At 33.2% G+C, this 14259-nt stretch overlaps 1 protein-coding gene across 1 annotated transcript; it reads left to right on the top strand.

Annotated features, from left to right (window-relative positions):
- Nucleotides 1-11667: 11667 nt before the first annotated feature.
- On the top strand, nucleotides 11668-13167 carry LOC132726149 (E3 ubiquitin-protein ligase TRIM33-like). The gene is made up of 2 exons (XM_060711415.1): nucleotides 11668-12342; nucleotides 12513-13167. Exons 1-2 carry the CDS (start codon nucleotides 12002-12004, stop codon nucleotides 12823-12825), a joined length of 654 nt encoding a protein of 217 aa, XP_060567398.1. The 5' UTR covers nucleotides 11668-12001; the 3' UTR covers nucleotides 12826-13167.
- Nucleotides 13168-14259: the final 1092 nt, after the last annotated feature.

Raw genomic sequence — 14259 nt, 5'->3', positions numbered from 1 at the left:
ATTTTGGGTTGTTTTTCAACCAGAGTTTGAGCGTATGACAGGCGTGTGAAGCCAGTGACTCGTTTGTATAACTAACTGCCAGTGACATCAACGCTACCAGGTTACCTGGTTCGAGTTCTAAACATCTGAAATAGTTATAAAAATATATAAAATAATAATCTTTACTCAATGTTTGCTCATTTGTCTTAGAACTGAAAGACAACAGTCATAATTGAGTTTACTTTGTTTAAACATATTTATTTAAGCTCGCTTGTGAAACAAGTTCTTGCAACTTATATAAATCACTTTCAAGTCCACTTCCTGGAACCAACCAGTACTGATGTTATATGAAGAAACATGGTGGTTACCTGATTAGAGCCCGAACCAATGATCCTTGGGTTGAGAGGCTGACACCTTAACCACTAGGCCACAACTCCCTTTTTTGAGTTTATTGTTGTATCTTTATTGAATTTGTGTGTCATAAACACCTGACACACCTTAGTTATAACCATGTCACTCACCCCAATTGTAATTGATAGATTTAAGTTTGATTGTACTCTATGACATTGAATTGACATGTGTGATGATATCCCTGTCCTGGTTGAGTATGTTGATTTATTATATACCAAATCTGCTTTTGCTAGTACATAAAACTGGTATTGCATGGCTGTGCATATATTTTGACATGACATCATTTGAATTATACAAACACAATGTAAAGATACGCGAAATGTTAGCATTAACTTTTTAGACATATGAAATACCTCACCCTGCAGGCACAGGCTTTTAATGCACCCTCGTGCCTCTGCAGACGATATTGCATGAAAAAAGATACATTTACCCTCTATTAATAACTGATAAACTGCAGACATATACCTATAACAAATACATCTTTAATGGTTAGATAGATACCTTTTCATTAAAAGGTGATATAGAATTTAACATACAATAAACATACTTATTTAGTGCAGAAATGGCCGCTGGTTCTTGTTCATTTTCAGCTTGTGTTGTACCCAGATACTGCCATGCCTAGAATATACAAATATAAATGGTGTAAATTATCATAATCATAACAAGAGGGCCATGATGGCCCTGAAGTCGCTCACCTGTATATAGGCCCCCGGAGCGGGGCTTGTTTAAACCCCAGTGCTTTATTTGAACAAACTTGGTAGACACCCATTAGAAGATGTTTCATGCTAAACATCTAAGGTCTAGCTCATTGGGTTTTTAAAAAGAAGATTTTTTTAAGTTTTTCTTTACACATATAGTTAAAAACAATGACACACTTGGGGCAGGGCCAGTTTTGACCCCAGGGCTTTTATTTCAACAATCTGTGTAGACACTTACTAGAAAATGTTTCATGCTTAATATCTAAACTCTAGCTATTCAGGTTTTTTCAAAGAAGATTTTTAAGTTTTTGCTGTACACATATAAGGAAAATCAATGTCCCCTGGGGCAGGGCCAATTTTGACCCCAGGGCTTTTATTTGAACAAACTTTGTAGACACTCACGAGAAGATGCTTCGTGCTTAATATTTTAACTCTAGCTATTTGAGTTTTTTCAAAGAAGATTTTTTAAGTTTTTTGCTATACACATATAAGGAAAATGAATGACCCCCGGGGCGGGGCTTATTTTGACCCCAGGGCTTTTATTTGAACAAACTAAGTAGACACTCACTAGAAGATGTATTATGCTAAGTATCTAAACTCTAGCTATTTGGTTTTTTCCAAAGAAGATTTTTTAAGTTTTTAAAATACACATATAAGGAAAATCAATGACCCCCTGGGGCGGGCCAATTTTGACCCCTAGGCTCTTATTTGAACAAACTTGGTAGACATCCATTAGAACATGTTTCATGCTAAATATCTTAGCTCTAGCTTTTTGGGTTCTTTAAAAGAAGATTTTTAAGTTTTTACTATATGCATATAGGGAAAATCAATGACCCCCTGGGGCGGGGCCAATTTAGACCCAAGGGCTTTTATTTGAACAAAATTTGTAGATACTCACTAGAAGATGTTTCATGCTTAATATCTAAATTCTAGCTCTTTGGGTTCTTTAAAAGAGGATTTTTTAAGTTTTTACTATATGCATATAGGAAAAATCAATGACTCCCTGGGGCGGGGCCAATTTTGACCCAAGGGCTTTTATTTGAATAACTTGGTAGACACTCACTAGAAGATGTTTCATGCCAAAAATCTAAGCTCTAGCTTTTTGGGTTTTTTCAAAGAAGATATCTAAAGTTTTTTCTTTTGGTTGCCATGGCAACCAGAGTTCTGCATAGAATTAAATTCTTTGAACAATTTTCGAAGGTGACCACCAAAGGAACATTCCTGTGAAGTTTGGATGAAATTGGCTTAGTGGTTTATGAGGAGATGTCATTTAAAGTAAAAGTTTACGGACGACCGCCAGACGAAAAGCTACCCTGTCACTTTGTGACAGGTGAGCTAATAAATTACTCTGTTTTATTGATTAATTTGTGATTTTTAATTTCTCAAAATTGTCGCAGTTGTGTATTAGTTCATGTACAGAATTATTAAAAACCTTGTTACAACTTTCTGTGGTAAAAAAGGCGGCATGGCCAAGTGGTTAAAGCATTGAACTAGTCATCAAATGATCGCTAGCCGATGTCACTGGCAAGTCATTGTTTTCTTGAGCAAAAAACTTTACACTCATTGTTCAGGTTGGTTCCAGGAACGGATTCGAAAGTGTGTCTATAAGCTTCTTACACAATTAAACTAAATTAAATTCTGTATATAACCAAAAGTTCAGCTGAAACAACAGAGATTTCATAAAGGGGAATAATCTTGTCACCATACATGCTAGAGTTATGGATCTTCAATTTTTATCCTTAGTACATGTGTAAAGTTTCAAAACAATACCTACAGTTGTTAATAAGATGTAAAGCTACATGCGAATTGGTCTTCAAGCATTGCGCCAACCACAAAGCAAGGGTGAATAGAATTTCCCATAATGCTCCAAAAGCTGAGCTAAAATACTTAAAGGGACTCCACTGAGGCTTTTTGACATGAAGAGATTGGAAATCCTTTTTCGAGACTTTTTGTGCCATTTGACTAATACTTTGTTAGAATAAAAGAGGGTCATGATGGCCCATATATCGCTCACCTAAATATAAATACTCTCCATGACAAAGAAAAAGTAATATTGTAAACTATAAACAAAAGCAGATATAAAATCTAAATGATTTAGATTTAATCTTAAACTGATATCACAAAATCCATATTTGTATCTGGAATAGTGCACATGTAAAAACATAACTGGTTTCTTTTGCTAATGGAAAAAACAGTTACATAAGAAGTGACTTGTTGCTGTACAAAATTATAAAACGGTTTCATTGGAAGTCGGTGCTTGCTATGAAATTCAGATAATGTTTGCTATGGAAGTCCCTGGTTGCAATGAAATTTTACAGTTCTATAAAGTAAATGTCTGCTATGAAACTACTATGACTGGACCATAGCCTTTGTAACCGCATACTCAATCTTAAAATTCCTGTTACCATGGCAATGATTAAGGGACATCTCAAAATTGCCAAAAATCACTATTTTTCCATCAAAACTGATTTCAAAGTGCTGCAACTTCTCAATGGATTGAGATAGAGTGAAAGGCTTTTCAGTGTTGGTTACACGTTAAACGACAAACCTTTAAACAGATGAATTTTTCTAATTGACCTCTTTTAGAACTCGGAACATAAAATCCATACTGGTTTCCTAGCAGTTACCAGGCTCTAGCAGTTTTCCGCTACCCTTTATCATTTTCGACCAGTACAGTATATTTTTACTGATAAAGTATATGTGTTACTTTATGAAATCATAGAGATGTTTGTTTTCAAGACAACACAGAAGTTTAAATAGTACAGCAGTTTATATGTTCTACAGTTTGGCGTGTTGTTCAAAGTTACCTTAGAGGACTTGCAACATATAGAAATAGGCGAAACTTAGATAATTCCAGTTTGAAAGCTTATGAGCAATAATTGAGTTCCACCTCTAAGATTCTTTAAATCAATATATTTGCAGACCACACAGAAAAGGTTGGACAATTATATTTCTTTGACATTGCTTACTATACTGGTACGGACTTAAATTCAAAATGAAAAAAGGTCTGAAAAACTGCAATGAAATTTAAAATCAAAATTAATCACCACTAATTAGTAATTAAAGTTTGAAGAAAATTCCACAACATGTTTTCTTTGTTCTCAAAGATGAATAAATTGCGCATGCGCCAGATTTACAATTTAATGACAAGAGTTTAAAACGGAATGGAAGTCATGAATTTCTACTTATTGAAGAGTAAGTATGCAGAATGAAACTGAAGATTTGACCATCTTGCTCATAAAATTTTTTATAAATAAAATTCAAAAATCTTTCAATGAATTTGAGAAAAGGTGTTAATTTTCAGGCCAATATTGTTAAATTTCAGCCCCATATATTCCAGTTAATAAGCAAAGTTAAGGACTAAAATGAAAGCATGGTAATGCTGGAAAATTAGGTAGTACCTTGAACTGTGTTCTGTCAAAGTGGGTACTCATCCTGTGACAGATTCTTATCTTATGTGTAAAAAAACTTTTTGTATTGGAAACTGCTAGGAAACCAGTATATTTTCAATAGATAAAATAAAAGTACTTAAATATTTCAACTTGCATAATTTCTAAAATCTGAATTTAAAGAGGTGATTTTGTACTCTTTCCTATATTTGTATCAGTCTTCCTTTGATAATGATGTCTAATTAGAACTTTCAATGGACAAATCACATCAGTCATATCAAAAATAGCAAAAATACTCATAGCCAATCAAAGCTAATGAATTGAATTCTGCAGACATTTTCACAAAAAAATCTTAAGTAAATCTTAAGTGCAAAATCTGTTGTAACTTTATGATAGGTGTTCCCCATTCGTAAGTGTAATTTTTTCTCTCTTAAGGGTAAAATTTCATGTATCTCTTACCTAAACAAACAAAAAATTGGAGGCCAAATATATATTAAGCGAACAGTATGTTATAAATAACAAAAATTAAGGTATAATTATTTTTCAACATAAACATTTGTGACGTCATGATTTGATGACGTCACAATGGAGAGGGTTATGAATATTTTAAATGTGAACTATACTGTAGTATTATTGAAAACAAATAATTTGTACAATTTTGTGAGTTCGATTTTATTGCCATCGTATACTAGTGGAACCTTTTTATTTATTATTACCTTAGCAATAACGTAGCTGAATCACTTAGATACATAAAATTATTTTCAATCAAGATAGAAAATATATAAGTTTGAATCATTTTTTTGATCTTATTGAAATTTGATTGTGTTCAATACATATTTCAAGCTCTTTATTACTTGATTTTAAAACCGGAATCAAATATAGAGCATGCCCATCAATATCAAATGAACGTTGCTAGGGATGTTTTTATCGTAAGATTTATCGTTAGTGAATTTTTTATTTTAAGATAAAATTTTAACTTACAAAATGACTTAAGATTTAACTAACAATTATCGTAAGTCAAAAACTTAAGATAAATCGTAAGATTTTTTGTGAAAATGTCTGCTAAATAATTTTGATATTGTAACAGGTCATTTTTGAATGTGTCCTAAATACAACAACAAAGGACTAATATATACATGTAATTATCACATAAACCGCGGCACAGGAGTGTAATAAAGCCATTTAATAAAAACGATATTACACTAGGCGATATTACACTAGTGTAATAACACTTTGACGTCACGGCCTAGGCGCGTCAAAGAAAAATGACTCTTGATAACAGTTTACCGTACTTATTTCATATATATGATAAATAGAATATTGTATTTGTGTAGATTCAACACTAAATTTATTGAACTCGTTGAATAAAACAATATCATGCTCGCCAGAGGCTCGCATAATATGATTTTATTCAACGAGTTCAATAAATTTAATATTAAACCTACACTCATTCATTATCCTCTATATGTAAAATAGATAAATATAGAATCCCTAAAGAAAGCCCAACACGGCAAAATTGAAAATGTTGCAGGCTCGGTTTGACTGAGCCTGTTCATGGACGGTACTGGAAAGTGCAAATTACCGTCCACGCCCCCTAGCACCGGCTTAAGCAGAATTCAACATTTAAACGTGAAATAGTAAAATTTTGAATTTAGAAACATCCGCAGATGTGTTCATACGGCGGTAATCATGGAACCTTCAATGTGACACTTCCGTGCCATTCCATGAAAAGCGGCGTATGGTCCCCAAGTAATAAAAAGCGTGTGCCCTAAACGAGAAAACAATGGGCGGAACTAAATAAAATGGAATTTTGAAAGGGGATCAGAGGTTATGAAGCCTGCGTATCACAGATAAGACGTCAAAAGACAAATTTAAAAAGCAGGCAACATATCCTAAGGGTGATTCAACATTATTCAAGTAGGAATATTGGAACCACCTATATAGAAAATGCCGAAAAATTGAAACTAAAAATACCACAAGCACAACAATAATGTCGTGCTGAACGATCTTCAAGGATCGAAAATATAACATCATTGATTAAATGTACGGGGAGACTTTTTACAGCCGCCATTGAATTTAGAAACATCCGCAGATGTGTTCATATGGCGGTAATCATGGAACCTTCAATGTGACACTTCCGTGCCATTCCATGAAAAGCGGCGTATGGTCCCCAAGTAATAAAAAGCGTGTGCCCTAAACGAGAAAACAATGGGCGGAACTAAATAAAATGGAATTTTGAAAGGGGATCAGAGGTTATGAAGCCTGCGTATCACAGATAAGACGTCAAAAGACAAATTTAAAAAGCAGGCAACATATCCTAAGGGTGATTCAACATTATTCAAGTAGGAATATTGTAAACCCACTTGCTATTCAAGTGAAGTATTTTTTATCAGTTAAATATTTTTTCTTCCGTGTAATATTGATTTAAATGTTAAACCAGCCCTATGTAAACACTTTCTGATTTATGTACCTTAAGTTTAACAATTTAGTAGTGAAAATGAATAAACTTTAGATAATGTTTCACCAGATATATGGAGGGCGTTCGTTGCCAAATTCCAGACATGAAAAGTGTTCATTTGAAAATGCGAACGTGTATGTCTAGCAGTTTTGTTTGCATTCGTGTACAGCAAATAATATGCCTCTTAATCCAATCTTTTAATTGAAGGCGAAGCTTATAAATAACAAGTTTAATTGTAGATAACATACTTAACATGGAAAACAGCAATAAATTTACAAGTTTGTATCTTCCATTGCATATAATACATAAGCATGTTTGCACACTTAAACTCTGAAATGTATAAATGAAATGTAAAACTAAAACAAAGAAAATAGAGTTTAAAAAAACGTGTTTCCAGTTGTAGAACTACAAAAGTATGTTTACACAGTAACATTTTTAAAATGACAAAAGTAGATTTACAAAGATAAATGATTTTAAGTGATGCATGACGCCCTGCCCCTCTTTGGGTAATTGGAAACTCTTGTTACGGAAATGTAAGGACAGGTATAAAACCCGTCGCCTCTCTCCTATTTCTCAATAAAGTGAAGGAGAACACAACGTCCCTTCTAACTTTTTCAAATTTATAAAAAATAAATAATTTTGATATCAAATGAAAGATCCATAAGCTTTCTATTTGTTACAAAATTTATCATTTTTGCCTCTCAAAATCACACTCCCAAATTCAGTAAGAAAAACACGGCGTCCCCTCCAAACTTTTCTTTTTAATTTCGTTATCAATTTTGATAATGTTGGATTGAAATAAAAGTGTGCTTCATATGTTTTAAGTCTATAATTAAATAATGCCTAAAAATAAAAATGAATTAAGGAGAAGTATTAAAATTTTCATTTTAAAGTTTACCATGGTTACTTTCTGACAACCACACTCTGAAATTCAGTAGGAAAACCACGGCACCCCCTACTTACTTTTTCATTTTCTTGATCAATTTTAAAATGTCTAAGGTGTAAAATAAAAGAATCCTTCATGAACTGTCTAGTGATGCCTTAAAAACAAGAGCCATGTCAACATGGCCAACCCCCACCGAATGTGTTTGCTCATTGGAAGAATGTATATGTAGTAGAGCAGAATAATTCCATTTTAAGAGGTCTTTTGGTAATGAAAACTGATGGCTATAGTGATTACAGATTTGAAACCTATGTGAATACTGATGGCTGAAAATAACAAAGGGCAATAACTGAAAAATAATGCAGGGTAGGTTATCATTCTTGTGTGCTGCATCCCTCCTCAGTAAAATCTATCCACCTATGAAGTTTCAAGTTGATACCTCAAATACTTTTTGAGAAAAAAATTGAATTGAAAAATTAAGTATGAAAAATAACAAAGGGCAATAACTCAAAAATTATAAAAGGTAGAGTTATCATTCTTGTGCACTGCACACCTCCTGAGTGAGATCTATGCACCTATGAAGTTTCATAATGTTATCTCAAAGGCCTTTTGAGTTATGCTTTGGACAAAAATTAATTTTGAAAAATAAAAAAAGGGCAATAACTAAACAATTATGCAGGGTAGAGTTATCGTTCTTGTGCACTGCACTCTTCCTCAATGAGATTCATCCATCTATGAAGTTTCAAGTTGATACCTCAAATACTTTTTGAGATAAGCTCCGGACAAAATAGTATGAAAAAGAACAAAGGGCAATAACTCAAAAATTGTACAGGGAAGAGTTATCATTCTTGTGCACAGCATTCCTCCTCAATAAAATCTATCCACCTATGCTATTTCATGTTGACATCTCAAACACTTTTGAGTTATGCTCCACTCGGGTGAAAAATTAGGTATGAAAAATAACAAAGGGCAATAACTCAAAAATTAGGAAAGGTAGAGTTATCATTCTTGTGCACTGCACACCTCCTGAGTGAGATCTATGCACCTATGAAGTTTCATTTTGATATTTCAAAGGTTTTTTGAGTTATGCTCTGGACAAAAATTAATTTTGAAAAATAACAAAGGGAAATAACTCAAAAATAATGCAGGGTAGAGTTATCATTCTTGTGCAATGCACTCCTACTCAATGAGATCCATCCACCTATGAAGTTTCAAGTTGATACCTCAAATACTTTTTGAGATAAGCTCTGGACAAAATAGAATGAAAAAGAACAAAGGGCAATAACTCAAAAATTGTATAGGGAAGAGTTATCATTCTTGCGCACAACATTCCTCATCAATAAGATCTATCCAACTATGACATTTCATGTTGATATCTCAAAAACTTTTTGAGTTTTGCTCCACTCAGGTGAAAAATTAAGTATGAAAAATAACAAAGGGCAATAACTCAAAAATTATAAAAGGTAGAGTTATCATTCTTAGCACTGCACACCTCCTGAGTGAGATATATGCACCTATGAAGTTTCATGTTGATATCTCATAGGCTTTTGGAGTTATGCTCTTAACAAAATTCAATTTTGAAAAATAACAAAGGGCAATAACTCAAAAATTATGAAAGGTAGAGTTATCATTCTTGTGCACTGCACTCCTCCTCAATGAGGTCTATCCACCTATGAAGTTTCAAGTTGATAACTCAAATACTTTTAGAGATATGCTCCGGACAAAAATGTCGGACGGAAGGACGGACGGACAGCGGACGGAGACTATTTCAATATCCCCGCCGCCTTTTTTGGCGGGGGATAATAAAATTATGTAGAAGCTTTAAACAATTTTGTTTCAAATTTATCATTGTTTTTTCTCTCTTCTCTTTAAAACCACACTCATATATTCGTCAAGAAAATCAATTAGATACTTTATAAATTAATCAATTTTCAAAATAGAAAATGAACATAAAATGAAAGTTAACACCATAAGCTTCAAGTATATTAAAAAAGTATTTATTAACACTGAACATACCTTATTTAAGATTGTACATATGTGCTTCGGATAAGTACTTTCTTGATTTCGGAAAGAAAATCTTAGTGGCCGCTTTAAAATCCTATTTTTTCAAATACTCGCATAGTTTGTTTAAAATGAAATTTGTGCCAATACATATTACAATGATATCAATACAAATATTGAATGCCTTTAAGATTATGAATAAAATTACTCGCTTGTAGTTGGTCATTTTGCCTCTTAAATTTCCAAATCGCCGATGTTTCTCAGAAAAACACGAGGTTAAATAATAAGTTAGTGCATAAGTTATCTTAATCATTTTGTATTAAGTAAATGGTAAAATCAGCAATGTTCAAGTGATGTAGATAATCATATCAGATTAAACTTTTGAAACAAATGCAACAAAAATATGTTGGAAGAATGCGGCGTGTTTTTCTTCATTTTTTTTTAGAAATAGAGGAGAGACGCTGTCAGCAAAAGTTCGTAACTACTCAAGGACGGGTGGGGCGTCACGCATGACTTAAAATCATTTAACTTTATTTATCTACTTTTGTCAATTTAAACATATTACTGTGTGAACTTACTCTTGTAGTTCTACAACTGGAATCATGTTTTCTTAAACTCTATTTTCAGTATTCGAGTTTTACATTTCATTTGTATATTTCAGGTACAGAATATTTAAGTGTGCAAACTTGCATATGCATTGTATGCACTGGAAGATACAAACTTGTAAGTTTGTTGTTGTTTTCCATGTTAGGTAAGTTGTAACAGTCTATACGAAAACTTGTTATATAAAGGCGGGAACCTTCAATTAAAAGATTGGATTAACAGGCATTCTATGTGCTATGCGCAGGTACAATAAAATGGTAGGCATACAAGTTTGCATTTTCAAAAGTAATTTTTAAAGGAATACTTAACATCTCTGGAATTTTGGCAATGACTGCCTTCATACAGATAAAGTTGGACTTTGTGCAAGGAAGTATAAGGGCACCTTTGATAAGTTAAACCCAAAGTAGGTCAAATCATTTAAACATTATTGAGCAATAGGAGAGGATTTAAATCAATGAAAAAACAAGAGGGCCATGATGGCCCTGAGGTCGCTCACCTGTATATAGGCCCCCCCCCACCCCCGGGCCAATTTTTACCCAAGGGCTTTTATATGTTTATTTGAACAGACTTGGTAGACACCCATAAGAAGATGTTTCATGCTAAACATCTAAGTTCTAGCTCATTGGCTTTTTTAAAAGAAGATTTTTAAAGTTTTTACTATACACATATAGTTAAAAACAATGACACCCCTGCAGCAGGGCCAGTTTTGACCCCCGGGCGTTTACTTTAACAAACTTTGTAGATATTTACTTAAAGATGTTTCATGCTTAATATCTAAACTCTAGCTATTTGGGTTTTTCCAAAGAAGATTTTTAAGTTTTTGCTATATGCATATAGGGAAAATCAATGACCCCTGGGGCGGGGTCAATTTTGACCCTAGGGCTTTTATTTGAACAAACTTGGTAGACACTGACTAGAAGATGTTTCATGCTTAATATCTTAGCTCTAGCTCTTTGGGTTCTTTAAAAGAAGATTTTTTAAGTTTTTACTATATGCATATAGGGAAAATCAATGCCCCCCTGGGGCGGGGCCAATTTTGACCCCAGGGCTTTTATTTGAACAAACTTGGTAGACACTCACTAGAAGATGTTTCATGCCAAATATCTAAGCTCTAGCTCTTATGGTTTTTTAAAAGAAGATATTTAAAGTTCTTTCTTTTGGTTGCCATGGCAACCAGAGTTCTGCATGGAATTAAATTCTTTGAACAATTTTTAAAGGTGACCACCAAAGGAACATTCCTGTGAAGTTTGGATGAAATTGGCTCAGTGGTTTATGAGGAGATGTCATTTAAAGCAAAAGTTTACGGACGGACGACGGACGGACGACGGACGGACGCCGGACGAAAAGCGATCACAAAAGCTCACCCTGTCACTTTGTGACAGGTGAGCTAAAAATATTGAGAAATTGATATTTTTCAAGAAGTACAATGTAGAAGATTCTTAAGGCTTTCAGTTATCTTAATTATAGAGTACATCATTGTTTAAATTTAATATAACTGTGAAAGAAATAGAGACAATTTTATCGATTTTACAATGTAAATAGATCAACTAACAAACATAGTCGGGGGAAAAAAAACAAAATGGCTACAGGTCGACAAATTAATACAGATATTCTTTCGGATGAAATATTTGATGTATTATGTTCAATGTGTAGAAATGAAGGCAGGAACACTGAAGGTGAAAAATACTGTGTTGACTGTCACGATTATTTCTGTGTTAGTTGTGTCAAAATTCACAGTAAAGTGCCTGTATTAGCTGGTCACAAGGTATTGGATAAATCTCAAGTTAAGTCAGGAACCAGCAAAAGGCTGCCGAGGGCACCTGCAGAGAGATGTGACAGACACAGTCATAAACACATTGATATGTACTGTCAGAACCATGATAATGTTGGTTGTTCTACATGTATGGCAGTTGATCACAGGTAAACTATAGTCTTTAAACAAAGATATATTTTTTTAAGTAAGTACATTTGTATATGGAATGTTTAGTATATAGGTACTTTACATAATATTCTTAGACTATTTTAAATATATAACACTAAATAAAATATAATCTCCTACGTCTCATAAACTGTTTGAACTTATTTTTCAGATTATGTAAGGACACATTCTACATACCAGAATTTATCCAAAATAATTCTTACCAAGTTGAATCGAGAGACATTCAAGCAAAACTTAAAGAAATAACCAAAACCCTTGAAAAACAAGCTGATAGATTTAAACAGGATAAACAAAGGCTGTTAAAGAGGAAAGCAGAAATACTGGCTTTTATCAGAAAATTCCGTCAAGAAATCAATGACCATCTTGACAAGCTGGAGAAAAGTTCTATTAATGAGATAGAGAGTAAAGTAAAATGTCTTGAAGACAAAATCGAAGACAGTTTAAAAACAGCTACAAGCAAATAAGTCCAGGATTAGATCAGCTAATGATAAGTTAGCATCTACAAACACAAATCATTCTGAAGTGTTTGTTTATGTGAAGATGGGAGAAGATGCTGCAAATGTTGCCAACAAATATATGGAGCATGCCAAAATAAAAAGTAAGTAGGAGACATAGAGTTTCAACCTGACAGAACAATTCTTACACAGTTAGAACAAAAGAAGACCATAGGCATACTATCAGAGAAACCTACAAAGACTGCGGACAATTTATTTCAGATTAAAGGAAATCAATCATATAATGTCAAAGTTAAGTCAGATGACAGTTGTAATGTCAAGAGTGCCTGCTGTATGGAAGATGGTACAATAATTCTAACTGATGAATACAACAACAAACTTAAACGGTTACACCGTTACAACTATACTGTCACAGACTACTGTGATCTACCTGGAGTTACATGGCAAGTGTGTATGATCAATAACACACAAGTAGCAGTAACTATGCCATTACAAGAGGAAGTCCATTTCATTTCTCTAGAAAGACATATGAAAACAACAAACAAGGTTAAAACTGATTTCGAATGTTATGGTCTTGCATATGCAAACAATAATTTATATATCTCAGATGGTAACACATCAGTTTATATGTATACATTGTCTGGCAGGAAACTTCATCAGTTCAGTAAGTATCAATCTGGCAGGAAACTTCATCAGTTCAGTAAGTATCAATCAGGACATCAATTGTTCTCTAACATATGCAGCTTAGCTGTCAGTAAGGATGCTACTAGGATTTATGTTGCTGACAGCAATAATGGACTGATAGTACTGGACAACAATGGTCAGGTTATTACATCATTTAATGATAAACAAATAAAGGGGGCTAACTGTTGTTATCTCACTGAAGCAGGCAGTGTGCTGGTATCTGGATTTAACTCCAAAAATGTTTTACTGTTTACATGTGATGGTGAGCTGATGGGAAATGTTATAAAAGCTGATAGTCGAAAAGAGAAATACAGACAGTCTGTTGTAATCAACAAATGACAAAGATGTGTATTAGTAGATTTACAGTTGACAACATTGAAGTGTTTGACATCTGATCAGTAAAACAAATGATTCACAAAAAAAAAAGAAAAATGTTTTTTTAAATATATGCCTTTTTCTCAAAATGTATGCAAAGAGTATAATATGTTTTATTTATTATAGGTAATAATTAATTCTGGAATATCCATTTTTTAATGCATCTGGTTTAATTATTATTTGTTATATTACAAAAAAAACTACTAAAATGTTTGAACAATATGAAAAAATCATATCATGAGAGTATTTGGCAAGCATAGTATTGTTTAGTTTAACGAGTTCTAAAAATTTAGAAGTAAACACAAAATGATATTTTCATTTATTACTTGCCCAAAAAAATGGTATACAGTAAAAAAAAACAATTGTTTTCATTGATGCACATAT

The sequence above is a fragment of the Ruditapes philippinarum genome, unplaced genomic scaffold, assembly GCF_026571515.1.
Source record: "Ruditapes philippinarum isolate M1 unplaced genomic scaffold, ASM2657151v2 ctg11526_1_1_1_1, whole genome shotgun sequence".
NCBI lineage: Eukaryota > Metazoa > Mollusca > Bivalvia > Venerida > Veneridae > Ruditapes > Ruditapes philippinarum.
The sequence above is the reverse complement of the archived record's forward strand: the minus strand, read 5'-3'. Positions and strand labels throughout refer to the sequence as shown.

Excerpts from the sequence above, each read along its gene's own strand:
- LOC132726149 (XM_060711415.1), top strand. The coding sequence starts at position 12,002 with ATGGCTACAGGTCGACAAATTAATACAGATATTCTTTCGGATGAAATA. Across the intron at positions 12,343-12,512 it reads TGTATGGCAGTTGATCACAG|ATTATGTAAGGACACATTCT; the intron begins GTAAACTATAGT and ends CTTATTTTTCAG.